The following is a 23,931-nucleotide window of genomic DNA, read 5'->3' on the forward strand; positions in this document are numbered from 1 at the left end:
ATTCGGCGGGGCACCGCGGGAAGCGGGTGGGATTCCCAGATGGCTTCCGCGCGCATATGGCATGTGATAGGTGGTGCGTAGGAGGTATCCTACCGCCGCGCGGAGGTCCCGCGCGATACTGAAATGCGCGCCATGTAGCTGCTTCACAAAAAAAAGCCCTTCGGCACCCGAAAATGGAAAAACCGTCGCCCGTGGTTCGGATTGGAAATCCGCGACCGGGGCCTTGCTTCCCATCCTAAGGCCCACGCACGTGCCAAATATGGCCTCGTTCCGACAAACTATGTGGTGAAACGGGCCGTTTCCTACTCATTTCCCCTAAAAGCCATAGAACTCCGGACGAGATAGCCCTGTTCGTGAAGGGTTCTCCAAGATAATTGCCGTATCCCAGTTCCGTCTTTTGCAGTGGTCACTAGGACACATAAAATGACGCCACGCGGCTCCGCTCGATTTATGGCTCCGTTTGCTTTGCCAACTGCGCAAAACGGGGCCGCCGGGACATGCGGTATGGCCGTACCGGGCGCGCGCGTGCACCCGTCCGCCAACGCGCGAAACGGAAAACATTTAGCACATAAAATGACGCGTCCTAGACCTAAAAACATTTTTCCCTCCATTTATTGAGCGAAGGAAAGTGTCGCCCCGGTTCAAATCCGGACGGTTTCCGGCGGATTCGGCGGGGCACCGCGGGAAGCGGGTGGGATTCCCAGATGGCTTCCGCGCGCATATGGCATGTGATAGGTGGTGCGTAGGAGGTATCCTACCGCCGCGCGGAGGTCCCGCGCGATACTGAAATGCGCGCCATGTAGCTGCTTCACAAAAAAAAGCCCTTAGGCACCCCGAAAATGGAAAAACCGTCGCCGTGGTTCGGATTGGAAATCCGCGACCGGGGCCTTGCTTCCCATCCTAAGGCCCACGCACGTGCCAAATATGGCCTCGTTCCGACAAACTATGTGGTGAAACGGGCCGTTTCTACTCATTTCCCCTAAAAGCCATAGAACTCCGGACCAGATAGCCCTGTTCGTGAAGGGTTCTCCAAGATAATTGCCGTATCCCACATCCGTCTTTGCCAGTGCTCACTAGGACGCATCAAATGACGCCACGCGGCTCCGCTCGATTTTTGGCTCCTTTTGCTTTGCCAACTGCGCAAAACGGGGCCGCGGGACATGCGGTATGGCCGTACCGGCGCGCGCGTGCACCCGTCCGCCAACGCGCGAAACGGAAAACATTTAGCACATAAAATGACGCGTCCTAGACCTAAAAACATTTTTCCCTCCATTTATTGAGCGAAGGAAAGTGTCGCCCCGGTTCAAATCCGGACGGTTTCCGGCGGATTCGGCGGGGCACCGCGGGAAGCGGGTGGGATTCGCAGAGATGGCTTCCGCGCGCATATGGCATGTGATAGGTGGTGCGTAGGAGGTATCCTACCGCCGCGCGGAGGTCCCGCGCGATACTGAAATGCGCGCCATGTAGCTGCTTCACAAAAAAAAGCCCTTCCGGCACCCGAAAATGGAAAAACCGTCGCCCGTGGTTCGGATTGGAAATCCGCGACCGGGGCCTTGCTTCCCATCCTAAGGCCCACGCACGTGCCAAATATGGCCTCGTTCCGACAAACTATGTGGTGAAACGGGCCGTTTCCTACTCATTTCCCCTAAAAGCCATAGAACTCGGACGAGATAGCCCTGTTCGTGAAGGGTTCTCCAAGATAATTGCCGTATCCCAGTTCCGTCTTTTGCGGTGGTCACTAGGACACATAAAATGACGCCACGCGGCTCCGCTCGATTTTTGGCTCCGTTTGCTTTGCCAATCGCGCAAAACGGGGCCGCCGGACATGCAGTATGGCCGTACCGGCGCGCGCGTGCACCCGTCCGCCAACGCGCGAAACGGAAAACATTTAGCAAATAAAATGACGTGTCCTAGACCTAAAAACATTTTTCCCTCCATTTATTGAGCGAAGGAAAGTGTCGCCCCAGTTCTAATCAGGACAGTTTCCACGGATTCGGCGGGCACCGCGGGAAGCGGGTGGGATTCCCGGATGGCTTCCGCGCGCATATGGCATGTGATAGGTGGTGCGTAGGAGGTATCCTACCGCCGCGCGGAGGTCCCGCGCGATCTTGAAATGCGCGCCATGTAGCTGCTTCACAAAAAAAGCCCTTCCGGCACCCGAAAATGGAAAAACCGTGGCCGTGGTTCGGATTGGAAATCCGCGACCGGGGCCTTGCTTCCCATCCTAAGGCCCACGCACGTGCCAAATATGGCCTCGTTCCGACAAACTATGTGGTGAAACGGGCCGTTTCCTACTCATTTCCCCTAAAAGCCATAGAACTCCGGACGAGATAGCCCTGTTCGTGAAGGGTTCTCCAAGATAATTGCCGTATCCCACTTCCGTCTTTTGCAGTGGTCACTAGGACGCATAAAATGACGCCACGCGGCTCCGCTCGATTTTTTGGCTCCTTTTGCTTTGCCAACTGCGCAAAACGGGGCCGCCGGGACATGCGGTATGGCCGTACCGGGCGCGCGTGCACCCGTCCGCCAACCCGCGAAACGGAAAACATTTAGCACATAAAATGACGCGTCCTAGACCTAAAAACATTTTCCCTCCATTTATTGAGCGAAGGAAAGTGTCGCCCCGTTCAAATCCGGACGGTTTCCGGCGGATTCGGCGGGGCACCGCGGGAAGCGGGTGGGATTCCCAGATGGCTTCCGCGCGCATATGGCATGTGATAGGTGGTGCGTAGGAGGTATCCTACCGCCGCGCGGAGGTCCCGCGCGATACTGAAATGCGCGCCATGTAGCTGCTTCACAAAAAAAAGCCCTTCCGGCACCCCGAAAATGGAAAAACCGTCGCCCGTGGTTCGGATTGGAAATCCGCGACCGGGGCCTTGCTTCCCATCCTAAGGCCCACGCACGTGCCAAATTTGGCCTCGTTCGACAAACTATGTGGTGAAACGGGCCGTTTCCTACTCATTTCCCCTAAAAGCCATAGAACTCCGGACGAGATAGCCCCGTTCGTGAAGGGTTCTCCAAGATAATTGCCGTATCCCAGTTCCGTCTTTTGCGGTGGTCACTAGGACACATAAAATGACGCCACGCGGCTCCGCTCGATTTTTGGCTCCGTTTGCTTTGCCAAGCGCAAAACGGGCCGCCGGGACATGCGGTATGGCCGCACGGCGCGCGCGTGCACCCGTCCGCCAACGCGCGAAACGGAAAACATTTAGCACATAAAATGACGCGTCCTAGACCTAAAAACATTTTTCCCTCCATTTATTGAGCGAAGGAAAGTGTCGCCCAGTTCAAATCCGGACGGTTTCCGGCGGATTCGGCGGGGCACCGCAGAAGCGGGTGGGATTCCCAGATGGCTTCCACGCGCATATGGCATGTGATAGGTGGTGCGTAGGAGGTATCCTACCGCCGCGCGGAGGTCCCGCGCGATACTGAAATGCGCACCATGTAGCTGCTTCACAAAAAAAAGCCCTTCCGGCACCCCGAAAATGGAAAAACCGTCGCCCGTGGTTCGGATTGGAAATCCGCGACCGGGGCCTTGCTTCCCATCCTAAGGCCCACGCACGTGCCAAATATGGCCTCGTTCCGACAAACTATGTGGTGAAACGGGCCGTTTCTACTCATTTCCCCTAAAAGCCATAGAACTCCGGACGAGATAGCCCTGTTCGTGAAGGGTTCTCCAAGATAATTGCCGTATCCCACTTCCGTCTTTTGCGGTGGTCACTAGGACGCATAAAATGACGCCACGCGGCTCCGCTCGATTTTTGGCTCCGTTTGCTTTGCCAACTGCGCAAAACGGGCCGCCGGACATGCGGTATGGCCGTACCGGGCGCGCGCGTGCACCCGTCCGCCAACGCGCGAAACGGAAAACATTTAGCACATAAAATGACGCGTCCTAGACCTAAAAACATTTTCCCTCCATTTATTGAGCGAAGGAAAGTGTCGCCCAGTTCAAATCCGGACGGTTTCCGGCGGATTCGGCGGGCACCGCGGGAAGCGGGTGGGATTCCCGGATGGCTTCCGCGCGCATATGGCATGTGATAGGTGGTGCGTAGGAGGTATCCTACCGCCGCGCGGAGGTCCCGCGCGATACTGAAATGCGCGCCATGTAGCTGCTTCACAAAAAAAGCCCTTAGGCACCCCGAAAATGGAAAAACCGTCGCCCGTGGTTCGGATTGGAAATCCGCGACCGGGCCTTGCTTCCCATCCTAAGGCCCACGCACGTGCCAAATATGGCCTCGTTCCGACAAACTATGTGGTGAAACGGGCCGTTTCCTACTCATTTCCCCTAAAAGCCATAGAACTCCGGACGAGATAGCCACGTTCGTGAAGGGTTCTCCAAGATAATTGCCGTATCCCAGTTCCGTCTTTTGCGGTGGTCACTAGGACACATAAAATGACGCCACGCGGCTCCGCTCGATTTTTGGCTCCGTTTGCTTTGCCAAGCTGCGCAAAACGGGGCCGCGGGACATGCGGTATGGCCGTCACGGGCGCGCGCGTGCACCCGTCCGCCAACGCGCGAAACGGAAAACATTTAGCACATAAAATGACGCGTCCGAGACCTAAAAACATTTTTCCCTCCATTTCTTGTGCGAAGTAAAGTGTCGCCCAGTTCAAATCCGGACAGTTTCCGGCGGATTCGGCGGGAGCACCGCGAGAAGCGGGTGGGATTCCCGGATGGCTTCCGCGCGCATATGGCATGTGATAGGTGGTGCGTAGGAGGTATCCTACCGCCGCGCGGAGGTCCCGCGCGATATCGAAATGCGCACCATGTAGCTGCTTCACAAAAAGCCCTTCCGGCACCCCGAAAATGGAAAAACCGTCGCCGTGGTTCGGATTGGAAATCCGCGACCGGGGCCTTGCTTCCCATCCTAAGGCCCACGCACGTGCCAAATATGGCCTCGTTCCGACAAACTATGTGGTGAAACGGGCCGTTTCCTACTCATTTCCCCTAAAAGCCATAGAACTCCGGACGAGATAGCCCTGTTCGTGAAGGGTTCTCCAAGATAATTGCCGTATCCAGTTCCGTCTTTGCGGTGGTTACTAGGACACATAAAATGACGCCACGCGGCTCCGCTCGATTTTTGGCTCCGTTTGCTTTGCCAATCGCGCAAAACGGGGCCGCCGGACATGCGGTATGGCCGCACGGGCGCGCGCGTGCACCCGTCCGCCAACGCGCGAAACGGAAAACATTTAGCACATAAAATGACGCGTCACACTTGTACATATATGTTAGGGGCAGATGCAAGTTTTCCACCAATTCTGACGCTCCGGTGATCTGTATCTTGGGAAACCCTAGGGCGGGGACCCCGTAGATCTACCCCTATAGCTTTCTCCGTGCGAGAGTTTACCAATGTAATTTTTTACTTGTTTTGGTTTATTTAGGACATATGTACATGGAAACCATAGGTTGGGCATACTTTACCATAAAATAGGCTCCATTTTAGCCGTGGCGAGAGTTTCCACATACAAATCCTGGATTTTACCAAGTGTTAGCCCATGTATGCGGAAATCGTCAACAACGGGTACATCCAAGGTTAGCCAAACCTTACATCACACTTGTACACATATGTTATGGGCATATGCAAGTTTTCCAGCCGATTCCGACGATCCGATAGTCTGTATCTTGGGAAACCCTAGGGCGGGGACCCCGCAGATCTACCCCTATAGCTTTTTCCGTGCGAGGGTTTACCAATGGATTTTTTTATTTTCTTTGCTTTGTTTAGGACATATGCACATGGAAACCATAGGTTTGGAATAAAATAGGCCACAGATGAGCCGTAGCAGGAGTTTCCACATACAAATCCTGGATTTTACCAAGTGTCGGCCCATGTATGCGGAAATCGTCAACGCGGGGTACATGCAAGGTTAGACAAACCTTACATCACACTTGTACACATATGTTAGGGACAAATGCAAGTTTTCAAGCGATTCCGACGCTCCGGTGATCTGTATCTTGGGAAACCCTAGGGCGGGGACCTGCAGATCTACCCCTATAGCTTTCTCCGTGCGAGGGTTTACCAATGGATTTTTTTATTTGCTTTGCTTTGTTTAGGACATATGCACATGGAAACCATAGGTTTGGAATGAAATAGGCCCCGGATGAGCCGTAGCAGGAGTTTCCACATACAAATCCTGGATTTTACCAAGTGTCGGCCCATGTATGCGGAAATCGTCAACGCGGGGTACATGCAAGGTTAGACAAACCTTACATCACACTTGTACACATATGTTAGGGACAAATGCAAGTTTTCAAGCGATTCGACGCTCCGGTGACTACGTATCTTGGGAAACCCTAGGGCGGGGACCTGCAGATCTACCGCTATAGCTTTCTCCGTGCGAGGGTTTACCAATGGATTTTTTTATTTGCTTTGCTTTGTTTAGGACATATGCACATGGAAACCATAGGTTTGGAATGAAATAGGCCCCGGATGAGCCGTAGCAGGAGTTTCCACATACAAATCCTGGATTTTACCAAGTGTCGGCCCATGTATGCGGAAATCGTCAACGCGGGGTACATGCAAGGTTAGACAAACCTTACATCACACTTGTACACATATGTTAGGGACAAATGCAAGTTTTCAAGCGATTCCGACGCTCAGGTGATCTCGTATCTTGGGAAACCCTAGGCGGGGACCTTGCGGATCTACACCTATAGCTTTTTCGTGCGAGGGTTCACCAATGGATTTTTTAATTTCTTTGCTTTGTTTAGGACATATGCACATGGAAACCATAGGTTTGGAATGAAATAGGCCCGGATGAGCCGTAGCAGGAGTTTCGGCGATTCGGACGCTCCGGTGGTTTGTATCTAGGGAAACCCTAGGGGCGGGGACCCCGCAAATCTACCCCTAGGGTTAGGGTTAGGGTTAGAGTTAGGGTTAGCAATGGACTTTTTCCTTTGTTTTAGGTCATGTGGTGGCAAGTATGGATCCATGCTATCTAAGGTTTTCCTCAGGTTCACCCCAGGTGAGTTACGCCCTATACGTCCAGGGACATGCCTAAGTGCCGTCGAGCGCATGTGCGTGTAGCCGAAAGACCCCGGGGGTACAACATTAGACAAACAACACCACACCATGCTGGTGGTGGTGTTTTGTTGGAGAAGAACACATGGGTATATATAGGGAGGCGAGGGGCTGAAACGGCGAGAAAAGCTGGCGGGAGAAAATGGCGGGAAAAATTGGCGGGAAAGATTGGGCGGGAGAAATGGGCGGGAAAAAGGAAAAAAAAGATGGATGCTAAGCCGACGGTGCCCCTCGGCATAGGCTAGACAGCTGACGTCATTTTGGCGGGAGGGGCGGGAGGATTCGGCGGGAGAAATTGGCTCAGCTACGCCGACGGTGGCCCTCGGCATAGGCTTCACGCCGTCAAGGTTCAGTTAGGGCATGGCCGCGGGGCGACGGGACGGGGTCGCACCCTCAACCTATGCCGAGGGCCGCCGATACGCCGAGGGCCACCGTCGGCATAGCGGGTCATACGCCGAGGGGCGCGATACGCCGAGGCGCTTCGAGCATTGGCGGCAAGGCGATACGCCGACGGCCCCGACATTTGGCCGTCGGCGTACGCCACGGCCGTCGGCGCAGCGCAGCATTCCTGTAGTGCGTTATAAAGCACACAACACACATAACTACTACACTTAAACTGATAAGAGCATATTTAGACTAGTCATCCTTTCTTTCTTTTTTCTTCTTCTTTTGTTTTCTTTTGGGCTTTGATGTGCTGTTTGCCCCAGCGGTGGTCTCTACCTTGTATCAGTTCGTTGCTATATTAATATAGCGGGGCGAAAGCCTATTTCGAGGAAATAATGGGAAGTATCATACACTAGTATCATGCACATGATACTAGTTTATGATACTAACCTCACAATGCATAATATCATAAGATAGTATCATAGTATCATCCTATTTAATGTTTTGTAGAATCTCAATGCAAATGTGTGTACATGATGTGGTTGCCATTAAATTTTCTAGTTTTACGTGCTATGATACGGTATCATATTATGATACCACTTTCATCTCTCACCTCATTAATTGGTGTGCCACATCAGATTTTTGCCAACATGGCAGCATGATACTACTTATGATACTCCCATTGTGCCTAGTCTTAGTATGCAGGCTAACACATGTCTAACCGTCATGGGTTTACACCAACACCCCTAACCCAAAAGCGAACATGCTTCCGGAGCATACAAAACCCTAAAACATCATGGTTGAACCCCTTATCAAGAGCCAACAGAAAAGTTCATACCATCATCAGTTCATTATACTAAACTAATATTGCATACATGAAACTAGCTATGTATACAAAGAGGAAGGTTCCTCTACACTAGGTGAGGGCAAGAATCTACATCGGGTGACGCCTAGGAATCTGCACCTTTCGGGTTAGCCTAGCCCGAAAGGTCCTGGCCAGGATAGGCTAGCCTGATGCTGAAGTTGATACATGTATAATGCATGCATGAATTTAATTTGCAGTTTGTTGACACATATTATCACATATTTGCAACACATATGATGTTATATCCATGTTTTATATTGATTTTTGAAGATTTACCAATGATCCCATTTATTTTGGTTATAAATTTGCAGGATAAAAAAATCTTGTTTTGTGTATTTTTAGATTTTAGAAAATCTACACGAGGTGAGGGCAAGAATCTACACCAAGTAGGACCTAGGAATCTGCACCTTTCTGGTTAGCCTAGCCCGAAAGGTCACCTCTCCGGTTAGCCAATCCCGAAAGGTGTATTGGTCAGGATATGCCAGCCCGACAGCACAATAATTTTGTAAATTTACAAAGGTGCGCAATATTTCTAAAATTAAAGAAAAATATAATAATACTTCAAAATATCGCTAGCAATAGGTTGTAAAGAGAAAAAAAGCATAGTATGTGACTATGGGCACTTCATCACAGGGATATATTCGAATGGTTAAATAGCTCCGAATAAACTTCAGATATTTGCATGGCTTATAGAATTTCAGCACCAAAGACTAAAGTTGATCCAGCCCATGAAATGCATATATTTCTATCCTAGGTAAAGTCTAAAGGTCGATTCTATTTTCTAGAGGTCGATTTATTTGTGCGATAGCACTAAAGACTAAAGTTGATACCATCCAAAAGATCTCTACTGCTCGATCTTAATCATTCAGCGACCGATCGCACGTTGCATACGGAGATGATAGGCGCTTTATTCTGGGCCGGGGTGCCAAGAACGGTCTCATAAACCTACCTTGATCAACATTTTTGTCTATACTATCATCGCGCCAGGTCGTCCTCCGGTCCTCGTGAGAGTACTTTCTTTTGGTTGGCCATGCAGCATGGCTAGTACTAATATACCTAGCTACCTAATCAATAATATAGCTGATGCGTGTCCTAGTGGATGCTTTGCAGTTTATCAATTAGGGCCCTCGTGTTGCATGATGCGGATCGAGTGGACAGCCAACGCGGATCGCCGCCGAATATTTCTTCCCGGAAAAGACGTACGAGGCGACGACCTGGATTAGTCCAGGACCGTGAGGAAGTAGCGTGGAATGCAGTGTAAGAACATGCCAAGAGATTCTTCAGCACAGAATATGTATGCATGCTTCTTTACAGCAACAGCAAAAAAAAAAAGAATCATAGATCTAGTGAACAATATGATGCTGTTCTCGTGATGCAGGGTATGTAAGTTAGCTACTTCTTCCTCTGGCCCGAATTAATTGGCGCAATGGGCCCGAAGGAGTACCTAATTTTCAATGGATTCCTGGGCTGTGTCTCTTCCATGTTAACTATCTTCACCTTCATTGTAATTGCGCAAATATTAATGTTTGGACCCACTGGTTCATAGGACTAGGTAATAGCGAAACTAGTTTTAGGGTAAACACACGCAAGTGTGTGGGTGCCTCGGGTTACGGTTTAACTAATCTAGTATCCTAACGATTCTCACAAACTATCATGGATGTGCATCATTTTAAAAACTAAGTGCCTAGAGAAAAGCAAGCTAAAAGATTACCTAATTTGCTTTGTACAAGGAAAAAATAACAACTTGTTTTTCACTATGCAAACATGTACATCGAGGATATTTTATTTATTTATGAGTTCCGAGGACTATATGTTCTAAGAGTGTGTCTTGTGTTATGAGTTTTGAGTCCAACATAGACGAGGTCAACTATAAATGACAGGCTGCTGCATGTGTTAGTAAGTTGTGGTCAATCTTGCCACCACTTGAATGTGAATTCAAAGATTGGAAGGACATCTTAAACCCCTAAGTTGGTTTTGGTGGTAATTACAGATGGTTTACGGGATTAATAGTTTTTGAAGTATGAGGGGGAGCACGTATTAACCGCCAATGTTAGTAAAAATATATATGGTTTTGCCGGCTACACAAAAGTGCTAAAAGAAGATTTTGTCCCAAAATTTAGTACTCATGTTTACATTTTATTCATTGTAATCGTATGGAATCCTTAAAATTAACAGAGGTTCAATATTTGCAAGGACTTAAACTCAGTGCCTACAAACACATTGCACTCATGTTTTTTTTTCATTAGAACCTCTGTGATGGTCTCATGGCTAGTCTAGGAAGCTACTCGACTGGCCTAGCATAAATGCCGAAATGGCACCGATAAACAGAGAGACCCATTAGCCAGTGACTAGTGGCGAAGCTATAAATAGATAGGGGTGGGGAGGGGGGCACCGCCCCCAACCTTTGACAAATAATTGTAAAAAAAATTAGGGACAAAGATGAAAGAAAATTGGGTCATTTTCCACCCCACGCATTCATACTTTATGTTTTGTCCCCAAGACTTCCTCCGGTGGATCCACCACTGCAATGAAATATATTTTGAATTCTCATCATCTTCCTCCATCAATCAAGATATCACAATACAGGAGGCATGCAAACATGGTGACATCAACATATATGATCGTATCCACCTCCCATTATCTCTATTGTTGCCTCTCAACAAGAATGCAATAAATTTTGTGAAATTTTGCAATCCAATAGTGACGATGTGGAGAAGGACCCCCCCCCCCCCCCACCCCCAAAAAAAAAATTGGACATTAAGCCTTGAGTGGAATATATGATTAACTTTACCTTTTGAGGAATATATTAGATGGCGGGGTGAGATACAAGATCTTCTGTCCAAGGAGATCCTCATTCTTGAAATGTTGGGTCCTACGAAATCATTGTAATAAATTCATTTTACGGCCAGAATAATCAATGGTTAGGACCATATTCGCTTCTTCAAGGAATCATTTGCATGCCCTTGCCATGAATACGGGGAAACCTAGTCTTGAAGTGAGGGGGTGCAAGGATGGATTGGCACCTTGTAATCTCTCTCCTCTCCCACATTCACACGTACACATCTTTATACAAAACAATAACGGTATATAAGTCATCATGTTGTTTATTCTATCGAATATAAATGCATATTAGAATAAATATACATATCTTAGTCTTAATTAAAGTCTAGAAAGGAAAAGAGAGAAAAAATAAAAAATACCTTGTCGGGCCGGCCCGCCGGGCAGCAGGGCATGGTCGTTGTTCCCGTACGCACGCACACTACAGGCGTCAGTTAAATAGGAATCGCCATCAGGAGCCCACCATAAGGTCTTTGCCTCTAAGCGCCACACCCCAGTATTTCGTGGGCCGACGGACCGAGGTGACACGCCCCACGTCCCAGGATGGGCTCTGGGCCGCACGAAGCAGCCCTAACGAGACGAGCACGGCTGCATCCTTGAGTTCAGAAACTAATTGGCGCGGCTGCAGTCAACATTTGCCGTGCTGTGCGCCGTATCAAAATGTTAACGCTGCTGTGTCAGGTGATTACAGATCGATCGCAGGCGGCTTCATGCCTGCAACAGCAGCATCTTCCTTCTGGGGGCGAATTGCTTGTAAGGTAGGACGTGACTGAAGGCGCCCCTCCCAGGCAGGCTCCAACGTCGGCCGGAAAAGGAGCCAAGAGCTCAAGGACGTGGCTGACGCTCCCACGCGTGCGACGCCCCGTTCGGTAGCTCACGCAGAACTTGCAGCCCTCGATCGACCGGCTGCCCAGCCGCTCGCGCCGCCGGCCAGCTCTAGCTAGGTGAGCCACGCAAAGCTCGCCGCGCGCGCATGGCGCCCTCCTCCTCCTCCCCGCTCCACACCGCACGCATAAATACCACCACAGAGGCGCAGACCATCCACCCACAGCGCATCACCGAGCACACACACAGAGCACCACCCAACAGGCAGAGCAAGATCGAAGCCGGTAGCGCTCGACCGACCAGCTGACAATGGCGCCGAGCACCGTCCTCCCGCGCGCGCTCCTGGCCGCGTGCGTCGTCGTCCTCCTCCTCCTGGCGTCCACGGCGCCGGCGGCGGAGGCGCAGGGGGAGTGCGTGCCGCAGCTGAACCGCCTGCTGGCGTGCCGCGCCTACCTCGTCCCCGGCGCGGCGGACCCCAGCCCGGAGTGCTGCAGCGCGCTCGGCTCCATCTCCCGCGACTGCGCCTGCAGCACCATGGGCATCATCAACAGCCTCCCCTCCCGCTGCAACATAGGGCAGGTCAACTGCGGTAAGGCCGGCACCATCTCTATCTTGTTTCTGCTTGTAAGCTTAAATGCTTTGGGCTAATGTACGTACGTGCACATGAACGCAGCGGCTTGAGGAGCGTGACAAGGATGCGAGCTCGGGAGGAGCTAAATAATGGAAGGCGGTGACTCTGCGGCGGCAGCCGTCGTTGCGCCCCTTCACCGTCGACTTCGTTTTCGTTTCTTCAGTCTCTAGTGTCCTGCTCTTGATGTTGGTCACCATGCGTTAATAAAGTGAACCACCTTACGCCCGGTTGCAGTTGATTTCAAAATCGCATGGTTGCTCTTGATGAAATGCTGTTTTACTGCACATCGTCCACCCTTGGCTTCCGACGATACCTTTTCTTTTTACGACTTCCGATGATGCTTGAAAAAGCTAAAACCCAGAAAACAGACACAAGTGCTCCCTCCATTCCACTAAAAGTGAATTTTGTCAAAATTTGAATATATCTAACTACTAAATAGTGTCTAGGTACATCCAAATTTTGACAAAGTTAAGATATTTTTGGTGGGACGAAGAGAGTAGATAGGATGTTAAGTTAGAGACTTATGGAAAGGCATTTTATTTTGAACTATTCAAGTGTCCGCCATGAATGAACTTACTAACTAACAATCAACTCGATGAAGCTGAAGAAACAAGTACTCCCTCCCATCCATAGTAGTAAGTGTCAGGGCCTCAGTTTAAATTTACACTAAAGCCCGACACTTACTATGGATCACAGGGACTAAAATTTATCATTGCTAAGGCATGCAACTGCATCCAAAGATCAATACTAAACGCTGATAACAGCAACAGAGTAGCAAGCCAGTTACGGTCAGGTCGCGAGGGCCAAACCAGGCTAATATCCCACAAGGCAATCCAATAGCAATAGCATAGTCAAATACTACGTAGCATAAGACCTGACAAACTATGGTAGCACTGTATATACATCCTGACTGCGTGCCTAAAGCGGGCCTGGGACACTGAGTATGGCATAAGTACTGCCATGGTTTCGATAAAAACAAAAAGGGGTAGCTGAGACCTTTTTCAACACCAAGGTTCATGGGAAACCTTTGCTAAATTTTTCGTCAACATACGGCAGCAGACAGAACTAGAAACCGTGAACCCCCACAGCCAGATGCTGTCCATTGCTAAAACCTATCCGCTATCCTGAAATCTGCTCTAGAAACAGGGCCTCCTGCTTGCTGGTGAGGCCAACATCGTTAAGTGACATCAGACACTCCTCGTCGGTGAACGCACGCCTGGGGTAAGACCTCACCTGTACATCATAAATTAGAGTTAATACTACATTCATTGGTATTATAGTAATTAAAATTTCAAACAGTAATTTCGTAGAACATGAAGTTGAGCGAACTTCGGATGCGCTTGTTCTTCCCTAGTGCTTAGGGACATCATTCAGAATTTACATACATCAAAGAACAGAAATAAATGGACAGCGAAAACATATTTCCAGAGAAACACCATGCACAAGCATGCAGGAAGATCCTACTGATCTAATAATAAGCATGCCCCGTGGAGCAGAGACAGTTGGCATCGCTGTTTCTATGAAATCAATCATCATACAGGTTCATTTGGAGTGGATCAGTACGTGAATTTAAGCATTGTGCAGCGGCATATAAATACAGTAGCCTTCATATATCGACGAAAATAGAACTAAACTGTGAAACATGATAATCTTTCGCCTCTGTTGAAGTTAGAGGGGATACAGGTATATAAGTCCAGTATAACAGGTTAGTGTTACGACATTGATCGTTCTCGGTAGAAATTCTCTTGTGAACATAAATTGACGAAATTCAAGAAAAATGGTAGATTTACCAGTCTATAAGTTCCTGGCTTGAATGTCTTGCTGATGTCTATGAAATCAAAAAGAACCTGCAAAGATCCCACAAATTTGCAAGCAGGTATAAGTTTATAATGTATGATATCATTATGGAACGGCCAAACTGGCAACTGAAAGCAGCTTACCTGAAGCTGGTCGGATCTCAAGAAGCGTCTTCCCTGGCGACTACCATCAGGCATGCGAACTACAACTGTGACGGCTCCTTCAGCATTTGGCAGTGGCTCCTTTGGTAATGATTCTCTCTTGGCTGCAAGCAGTGACTCCAACTCCTATTTTCATAATAGGACATGAATGGACGATCAATATATTACCATGCCAAATATAACACATTGATGGAAAATGCAGAGTAATCAAGCTTTTGACAGAATTTACAAAAGAAATTACATGTTTCTTAATAGAGAACACAGCAAGAAATAGCAATAACCCTACACAACTTTAATGTTCATGTTTCGGACGACATCTCTTGTATTAGACTGCTTCTACTTAATCCTAAATTAGTTTGAAAAGCGTGCCCTAGTAAGAACCAAGTAAAGAAACATACTAAATTTTACAACTCCAGGCATATCTTCTGCATTAGTATTAATATCCCCACACTCATGTTAAAAGTTAACAATCATATCCATTGCCAACTGCACAATGATTTAATAAAACATCCTGAGACAAGCAACGCGCTTCCAAACCAATAAACTATCCAGGTCTGATTCATATGTAAGATATATCAGTGTATTATCTGACCAACTCCTACGTAGACGGTATAGCTTTGGGTTGTGTGCGTTAAGTAAGGCTCCTGAGATTAGTATATACAGAGGTGCTCCCTCCGGACTTTATTAATCGACGCAGCAGCTGCCTAGATCCACGCTGAATCACGCTACATTTCGCGTCGATTGACCTCGACCGGAGGTAGTATATGTATAGCAACTATGAGAATAGAGAGGAATCCCAGAAAGTTCCAAAAGAACTTCTTTAGATAATGCCAACTGAAGTACCTCTTCCTCAAGTTGTTTTCTCAGCTTATCCTCGTTCTCTTGCTTTTGCTTTTCAATAGCAGCTTCTCTTGCAGCAGCTTCTTCCACTCTACGGAGCTCAGCATCCTCCACAGCCTTCAACTCTTTTTCTCTATCAGCTTGGAGGGCTGCAAGATACTCATCATCCTACGATGGAAAAACATTAGGTGTTCAGCGCAATAGTCTCTATAATCAATCTCCAGCAGAGAAATGATGTTCCATACCTGCTGCTCCCTTATCAACCTTTGTGCAGTTAATGTTGGTGATGGAGGATGTGCTACTCGGGGATAGCTAGCTGAGATTCCATGAGATGGGCGAGGAAATGGATATGCTGTGTGTTCAGGAATGCCACCAAACATTGCAGCCTCAAGCATAACAGCTTCATCATGCTCCTCGGAAGAAATGCCACCCCACTTTAAGTGAAAAAAGAAGGACTGAGTTGTGGAGAAACTGTACTGTACTGAAATTGAAGCTTCCAAGAGGACCAAGAGGGATAATGGGATTACCTCCGCGAAACCTCCATTGTGCTGGTGAGGCTGAGGGCTTAAAGGAGGACTGTCAGGCCTTTGCACAGCTTCTGTTGTCTCTGCATTTCGAGATAGAACACGTCTAGAACGTTGTCTAACTAAAGGTTCTTCCTCAACATCTTCAATATCTTCTTGGAAGTTCTCTTCATCTAACAATTGCCTAGAAGTTCCGACATCCCTTGCAATTAGTCCTTGCCTTCAATAAAAAAGAGGACACATTTGAGGAATCAGTTACCAATGTAGGGAAAAAGGTTAATTTGAGGCTATTACAATAGGACACACAATGATCATGCTTAATAACTGGTAAGGAATGAGTTAAAATAGCACAAAGATGCAAAGAGCATGGTAGACTGCAGCTGCAAGAATACATTGCCCTTTGAAACTGACGACGGATGGAGCAATGGACACTGAGCAAGTGATAAGACATTCCAGGGAACCTAACAAATTATTGATCTAACGACTAACTAAATAAAGTAATATGGTGGACAATATTTGATAGTCACCTTTCAACTGTTTCACTTGCTCCTTCCATGTCTTCCTTATCAGATAAATCAGAAGAACCATCGACCAAGATTCCCTGTTGACGTAGAACTCTCTCTCGCTCTGCTGCCTGATTAACCACCAAAGAAAGGTGCATTTAGTATAAAGGTATATGCACGAAACAGGAGCTCCAAATCTTGGAGAACTACCTCCAATGACAGAGAAACTGCCTCTGCAAGATCGTTATCTCTGACTTGTGATGCATTTTCACGTCCAACATCATTTAAACCCTAAACACAACGAATATTGTCAAAACAAAGTGTAAAGCCTAAATTCTCAAGAGAACTAGATACCAAATAAGCAGAATCTTACATTTGTCAATTCTTCCGCATCCCTTTTTGATGCTTCAATTGCTGCACGGATCATCTCCTCTTCTATGTCATTGTTGTAGTCACTAACCAACGGAGGAGCACTTGGCGCAGAATAGTATGTGCCCGGAATATCTCTTGGGATAGTAGGAGCATAGGCAGACGGCAAGTCATCATCATCATCCTCATCAACTACAACAGTCCCATGAACCTCCGGACCATATGAAGACTCACGTCCAGTAACATCTTCAATAACAGGACCCTGACCAGAACTCCCTGTTTCAGGATTAGTGTCTTTTACTTCAATAGGTATCTGCCGCACCTCCCTGGGATGTGTAACCTGAGGTCTCCCACCAAAGAAACCAGCAGCAGCTCTCTCAGCAAAACCTGGGTGCAGAATATCAAAAGGGTTGCCTATAGGCCTGCTGAATGGGGGATCAAATGGATCGTCCAGATCCATCATATGCTCCATCACATCGTCATGACTGTCAGGTACAGGGTTCTGAATGATTCTGGTGCTGAAAATCATACAGCCCGGTTATATTTTGTCAAGGGAAACACCGTATCAGAAAGAAAGCAGATGGGTGAGCAGAAACTCACGTGGACCTATCTCCCTCATTGAAGTATGCATTCACGGCTTCGTTTAGGTCACCGCTATGCTCCTGGATACATTTCATTACCACCAATATATCAGCCCAGAAAGCATAGTAGTATACAACAATCAGTATGTCTAGTAGATGAGCCTCAGGTGTCATGAAAAAAAAGAGCTGTAGTCCAGATTGTGCAAGGATAATACACCGAAATAACATGGATATACCTCTGAATCATTTTAAAGTTAGAATTAGAAGGAGTCGCCTTGCCTACAAGGTGGAACAAGGCACGTCTAGTGATACTGAGTAGCCTAGCATAGGGTTAAACTGAAATCCAGTGTAAAATGCGTGCTTGTTTGAATTCCAAAGTACCATATATATTTTATAAGAGCAGTACGAGATGAAGAAATATGAGGAATAGTGATGTAATGCAAACGAATTCAATCATTCGTGGTGTATTCATTCATTCAATACTCCGTCAAAATCTCCAGCAGAGCCAGATCTGCAAAACTCGAGCCACTCAGTGCACAAGAACAGTCTGACGATACATCCAGACGCCAAAAACTTTAGTAATAAAAAGACATTTCCTCCTGCCCCTACACCAAGAGACTAAATACGATGCACTTCTCGCTAGCACGAAACATTCCCTTCTAGAACAGCAACATGGCACAACCATCTGAACGGATTCAACGGAATTCAGTCCTTCCCGCTACACGGAGTAGCACGGCAGGCTAGAGAATCACAGGCATTCCACTCGAGAAACCCCAATTGGATGATTATTCTCGACTCTAAGCACCCTACAGCACGAGTCCGCATACTGATCAAACCCCGATGCCGAATCAAACCACCCATCCACCACCTCATCGCATCGCCATCTGACCCAACCTTACAGCAGGGAGAGAGCGAACCCTAGCTCGACCCGAAGGGGGGCGATTCCACATGCGCGGAGCCCTCGGCACGATTTCTATGGGGAAAGGGAAGGAGCAGCGGATAGTAGTAGTGATGGGGTTGTGAGGGTGGGAGGAGGCCGCGGGTTTCACCTGGAGCTTGCGGGCGGCGGCGGGCTCGTCGGCGCCGGTGATGCTGATGAAGGTGTCGATCGCCTCCTGCGAGGGCCGCGCCATGGCGGGGCGCCGTCCTCGGGATCCGCGCGCGGCGACGCGACGGCGAGGGGGATTGCGGGTGGAGCGGAGTAGGAGGAGATGGAGGAAAAAAAAAGGAAGAAAGAGAGGAGTTCGTGAAGCAGCGGAGGCGTATTAATTCGAGAAGTGTTGATGATGCGGCGTGTTCCGGTTTTCTGGGTTTTGGGCATATCGTTCGCTTTCTTGGTTGTTGGGATTTAGTGGGCCGGTGGGCCGGAGGATGCCGGGCCCATTAGGGATAGCGTATTTACGTTTTTGCCCTCCGTGGAGTGTTTGTCCCAACTTTTCAGCAATAGGCAAAAACCACATCAAAATCATGTTTAGTTTTTTTTACATAAGACCATAAAATAATGTGGTGTGTCGAAGAGGTAGTCATCATATGGACATATAATATTTCAAGTCAAAATTCATTTGCTGATTTTGTTTATTACATGCCTACAAAGTAAATAGGTGATGGAACTTTTCGCAAGAGAAAACAAAGTTTGAACTTAAAATCGTGCACATTTCTGTAACATCACCATCCTAGCATATCATATTTTTTTTATATTTTTTTGAACTCCAAATCATAGCTCCTACAGTTTTTGCATCGTAACATGATTTCAACATGATACTTTCTTCTTGGTTCGTGGACTGTGAGATAAATGGTGACAAATCAACGGGGCATCAGCATCTTGTAGTTGTTGATTGGGTGTGGCACGGAACAAGGTATCAACGACATAACATCAAGCATGACGGGGTGGTGCGGAGAAGAAATGGAGGAAGCGATACCATGACAAAAGAATGAAAAGGGGCTAAAGGTATAGAAGCACGGTGCGGTAGGGAAACAAGGAGGTTGTCCAGCCGGAAGAAGACGGTGAGGAAAGGATACTGACCGCTATGTTTCTTTATTGAAAAATTGTTTCTTGACAAACTGGGTATTTCGTCACAAGGATGCCCAGTAGCAAAGGGTATGATTGTAATGTCACACTCAACGCTTTGCCATCTTCTTGCGGAAGAAGTATGCCATGCCAAGAGAGAGAAGATGGAAGAAAAGAACCGAGTCTTCTCCACCAAGGAAGGCAAACTTGGTCAGGCTGAGACTGAAAGCACTTGAGGTGGTATATATCTTTCTGCACCTAAGGCAATCATGAAATAACCTATGATCACACGATCAACCGAAGATCACGTTTGTTATTTTTATTATGATTTTTTTCCATTTGCCGGGACATTTTTGGCTTTTTATTATGATGAAATCTCTTGCAACTTGCAAGGATTTATAGTTCAGCTGACTACCACAAATTTGGGAGGGAAAAACAATGTACAATTACACCATTTAATTGCCTTGCGAGGAAACCGCAAACAGGTACAAGTTCAAATTACATCATCGGCTCATCGCGCATGGTTTTACTTCATAGATACAGAAGGTATTCGGCTCTGTAAAGCACAAGTCTGATGCAGGTCTATAAACACACAAACATAAAGAGAGAGGATCCGTTTCAAAAAAAAAAAATAAAGAGAGAGGATCCCAGAGGATTCATGTATGGAGTATTTCGGAGAAAGACCAAATGGGTGGAACTGAACCGTCTAAGTGCACTTCCATCTGGATGTCGGTAAGCAGTTCAGGTACCGGCACCAGTGGCATCCATCGTTGCCGTTCTTGCCCTTGAAAAGCATCGCCAGGGAGACAGCGTACCTACATCAGAAGTCACCTCCCGTCAGGTTTCGAGTATAATCTTGTCGTTTGACAAGAGATCGCTCGTCCGAGCAATGATGTCAGTTTTGAATATTTCATATCAAGTCAAATTATACAACTAAGTGAAATCTAGACTGCATACTAGCGTGTCGTATCTTCGGATAGAGTGGAGAGACTTACCCAACTAGGAGCAAGAGCAGTGCCGCGCCCCACAGAACATACTGGTACCTTCTGTACTTTGGAGGTTGATTAGTCTCTGGCAACCCATTACGTTCCATCCAACCAAACTGAGGCCTTGCCAGCAGCACAAACCCGAGAAGGAATCCAGTTACGAATCCACCAATGTGGGCAAAATTATCGGCGTGCGGCAGTATCCCGATCGCCAAATTGATCACAATTATAGACAGAAGAGTTATGATGGCTGCTGCCTGCAAAGAGCAAACGAGCTGAAACTTGCACCGAAACAACTGAATAGGAGTAAAACAAAGCACAATGCCTTTCTTCTGCTGACCTTGTTGGAATAAATAGTCCAGTTCATAAATATCTCCGAGAGCATAGAGCCAAGTAGGCCAAACAGGGCTCCAGAGGCACCAACAGAGATGTTGTGGTTACGTAAGAACAGTGCAGACAGCACACTGCCTCCAAAGCCAGACAGCAGGTAGATGATCCCAATGCGGACTTGCAAGTGCGAAAAATGGAGTCAATGCACAGGGATTTACTATGCACATTGGCATATTAAGTTGAAAAAATCACCATAAAGAAAGAAAGAAGTCCAGAAAGATTATTCACAACTGATTGTTTTCATTATTTACAAATAAAAACCAAGAAACCAAATTATTACTCCCTCTGATCCATATCAATTGTCGCTAATATGGATGTATCTAGACACATTTTAGTTCTAGATACATCCATATTAATGACAATTAATATAAATCGGAGGGAGTATCAGATTTGTGGAAAAAAATGGCCTTATGCAGTAACTAACACTGGGAAAATCATATATATAAATAGCAAGGAAACTCTCAGGAGCTGTACAACAACTGCTGGAGGAAATTGCAGCTGAAGCCTGAGGTTTGCCATGTACCAAGATTGGCAGGAAGTGGCAGGGAAGTTTACGGTCTGCTGGGATGTGTGTGTGTGTGTGTGTTTTGCTGAGATGTGTTTTGCATAACTTTAGTTTCAGGATAGCACTATATGCACTATTTGATGGGCATGCAAAGCCCCAAGTAGTCTGTAAGGATGCTCGAGCTTGCTGCCCATTTCTGGATGGTTTTTTGTGTTCTCGCAGTTAAACTCTTGTAGTAACTTGGTTTCCATTAATACAAATCAAGGTGAGGCCCTATTATTGAGGCAAAAGTAGCAAACTACATATAAGTGGCTCTAACATAAAGGTGCGGCATAGAATAAATCAGTACCAAACTAATTAGTTCAGATTGACATTAGTTTCCACAAATACATATACCAGGGCAGAACCAGCTCACAGAATTACAATGCTAAACCATGAAACACCCAGAGAGAGAAATGAGCCTAGTGTTATAAAGGAGCAGAGTCAACCGAGGTACCTCAGTAAAGAACGTTTTCTGCGAAAATGGTAAAATGTACCAATTCAGAACTTGTGTGAAGCTTACCATAGCCAAATTGCTGTTCAAGGCGGATTCCGATGAACAGCAAGCTCAGCATGTTGATAACCAAGTGGATTAGACCAGCGTGGAGCCACATACAGCTGATTAGGCGCCATCCTTGGTGTTGATAAGCAACTTTGGCCCAGTTAAGAGCTCCCATCTTCTCCAAACTGCAAGATGGGTGTGATGTTATGACTTGATTCCATTTATCCCTAACATTTTCAAGATGAACAGAACTATACCATGCTATTCCTAACCATAGCATTTCATAAACATAATAATAGTCCTGATTGTGGATGCCATTCCTAAGAAAACTACACCATCATTTCATAAACATAATATAGTCCTGATTGTGGATGCCATTCCTAAAAAAAACTACACCATCAGGGCTTTATTAATTTAAAGTCAGGCAGTAATGCCTTTTATCTAAAAAAAAAAACTATACCATGCTATTCCTAACCATAGAATTCCATTTTCCTGCAGAAATCAACTAAACATGCTATTTCTAATCATAGCAATCCGATTTCAAGCTGCTAAGAAAACTGCCACGTGCTAGAATTACAAACCACGACAAAACAAATAAATAAATAAATAAATAAGTGAGGGAAGAAAACAAGTCCACGCCAATCATTATTCCACGAGGCACAGAATAAATAAATAAATAAGTCAATGCGGCCAACATACATACCGCAGCGTACCTATCTGCCAGTAAATAAGTGGCGTATCCACTAGAAAACAAATGGTAGAGAATAAAGTATGCATTTGTCAGTCGAATTGTTTCCAGGTATTTTCCATTAGCTAAAACAAAATAAATCTCTGGAAATAGTAGGACATGCTACAAGCGAAACTTACTAGGAACGGTTCATGATGTCTACTCGCCAGTTCAGAAGTAGTCATACAGATCTATTTATAGCTAGCATTTGCCCAATTTGACCCATTTCCAACTACCAGCTACAGATTCAGTTTGAGTGTATAATGCTACAAGCTCTATCGATGACGCCTGAATTTTGCCTAAACTACAAGCTTTCCTTTCAAACCCACCACAGAAATCCCAACTTCCCCTGTAACAAAAATCTACCATCCCCACATCTGAATTCGCATCAAACCAGGCAGATGTGAGGCGTATACGTACGTGGCGGAGGACGGGCCGAGGAGCGGGTTCTCGCGCAGCGGCTGGAAGGAGAACCGGCGGAGGAACCCGGCGACGCAGGTGGCGCGGCCGCCCAGGGTGCTCCCGTGGCTGGGGCAGTCGTTCTCGTACATCTCGACGGCGAACACCGCGACGCACGCGCCGAGCAAGGTGGGCACGAGCCACGGCCACCACTGGCGGTCGTCGTACACCCCGGTGCCGTACGACGCGGCGTACTGCAGGTACAGGGCGCCCGCGGGGTCCGCCTTCCCCTCGCCGCTGCCGCTCGCCACCTTCCCCACGCCGCTGCCGCTCGCCACCTTCCCCTCTCCGCCGCTGCCGCTCGCCACCTTCTCCTCGCCGCTGCCGCTCGCCATCTTGCTCCTCTCGCTCGCGCACGTCTTGGGTGGCGGCACACGCGACGGCTAGGATTACTCCCTCTCGCTCTGCTCGCGGTTCGCGGCTCGCGGGCTGTAGTTATAGCGGCTGCGGAGGGAAGTGGAGACGGGCGGGGAAGCGGCGGGCGAGGTAGTGTTGGAGTGTGGGAGTGGTGGAGCTGGCGGTGGTTGGCGTCGAGCGCGGCTTGGCTTGGAAGCGAGCACGGGGTGATAAATGGTGGAGAGTGAGGTGAGATGCCCGCCGACAGCGCCGGTGTGGCTGACTGTGAGGCTGGCGCCCGGGGACCGTTGGGCTGAGGGGCCGCCGGTCGGCGACGCGCCGTCGCTCTCGGTTTCGACGGCGTTTGGAGCAAGATAGCGCAGTCGTGCCGGCGACTGTTTATTTATGGTTAGGACTACGCGGCGATTCTAGGGTGCACTCTAGTCTCTAGGTCTCGGTGCATGTTGGTACCGTTAATTTTGGTGCTTTACTATTCGTTCTACTAGTACAATGTTTCATTCATCCAGTTTGGTTGAGTTTTTGTTATGATTTTGGAATGTGTGTCGGACTAAAACGCATTGGAACATGGTGAGACAGTGCACGCTAGATAGGATTGGAATGCATTGAACACAATGAAACGGT

The 23,931-nt window shown here is 47.7% G+C and overlaps 3 protein-coding genes across 4 annotated transcripts; 1 reads left to right on the plus strand and 2 right to left on the minus strand.

The window, feature by feature from the left end:
* The first annotated feature begins 11,954 nt into the window (after positions 1-11,954).
* Positions 11,955-12,784, plus strand: LOC127316442 (non-specific lipid-transfer protein C4). Its single transcript, XM_051346835.2, has 2 exons — positions 11,955-12,520; positions 12,605-12,784. Exons 1-2 carry the CDS (start codon positions 12,241-12,243, stop codon positions 12,610-12,612), a joined length of 288 nt encoding a protein of 95 aa, XP_051202795.1. The 5' UTR covers positions 11,955-12,240; the 3' UTR covers positions 12,613-12,784.
* A 507-nt stretch (positions 12,785-13,291) lies between these two features.
* Positions 13,292-18,613, minus strand: LOC127316441 (plant UBX domain-containing protein 8). The gene is made up of 11 exons (XM_051346834.2): positions 18,387-18,613; positions 17,357-17,418; positions 16,761-17,274; positions 16,598-16,678; positions 16,412-16,518; positions 15,888-16,104; positions 15,606-15,794; positions 15,364-15,528; positions 14,503-14,646; positions 14,353-14,409; positions 13,292-13,795 (listed from the first exon to the last, which is right to left on the minus strand). Exons 1-11 carry the CDS (start codon positions 18,468-18,470, stop codon positions 13,682-13,684), a joined length of 1,734 nt encoding a protein of 577 aa, XP_051202794.1. The 5' UTR covers positions 18,471-18,613; the 3' UTR covers positions 13,292-13,681.
* A 1,173-nt stretch (positions 18,614-19,786) lies between these two features.
* LOC127316439 (RHOMBOID-like protein 2) lies at positions 19,787-23,603 on the minus strand. 2 transcript variants are annotated; one of them, XM_051346832.2, is made up of 6 exons: positions 23,262-23,603; positions 22,915-23,231; positions 21,789-21,952; positions 20,672-20,838; positions 20,341-20,588; positions 19,787-20,160 (listed from the first exon to the last, which is right to left on the minus strand). In XM_051346832.2, exons 1-6 carry the CDS (start codon positions 23,286-23,288, stop codon positions 20,052-20,054), a joined length of 1,032 nt encoding a protein of 343 aa, XP_051202792.1. In that variant the 5' UTR covers positions 23,289-23,603; the 3' UTR covers positions 19,787-20,051. The 2 variants fall into 2 exon arrangements, with proteins under 2 accessions (XP_051202792.1, XP_051202791.1); XM_051346831.2 differs by having other exon boundaries at positions 22,915-23,603.
* Between the last annotated feature and the right edge of the window lie 328 nt (positions 23,604-23,931).

Source organism: Lolium perenne, chromosome 7, assembly GCF_019359855.2.
Source record: "Lolium perenne isolate Kyuss_39 chromosome 7, Kyuss_2.0, whole genome shotgun sequence".
NCBI lineage: Eukaryota > Viridiplantae > Streptophyta > Magnoliopsida > Poales > Poaceae > Lolium > Lolium perenne.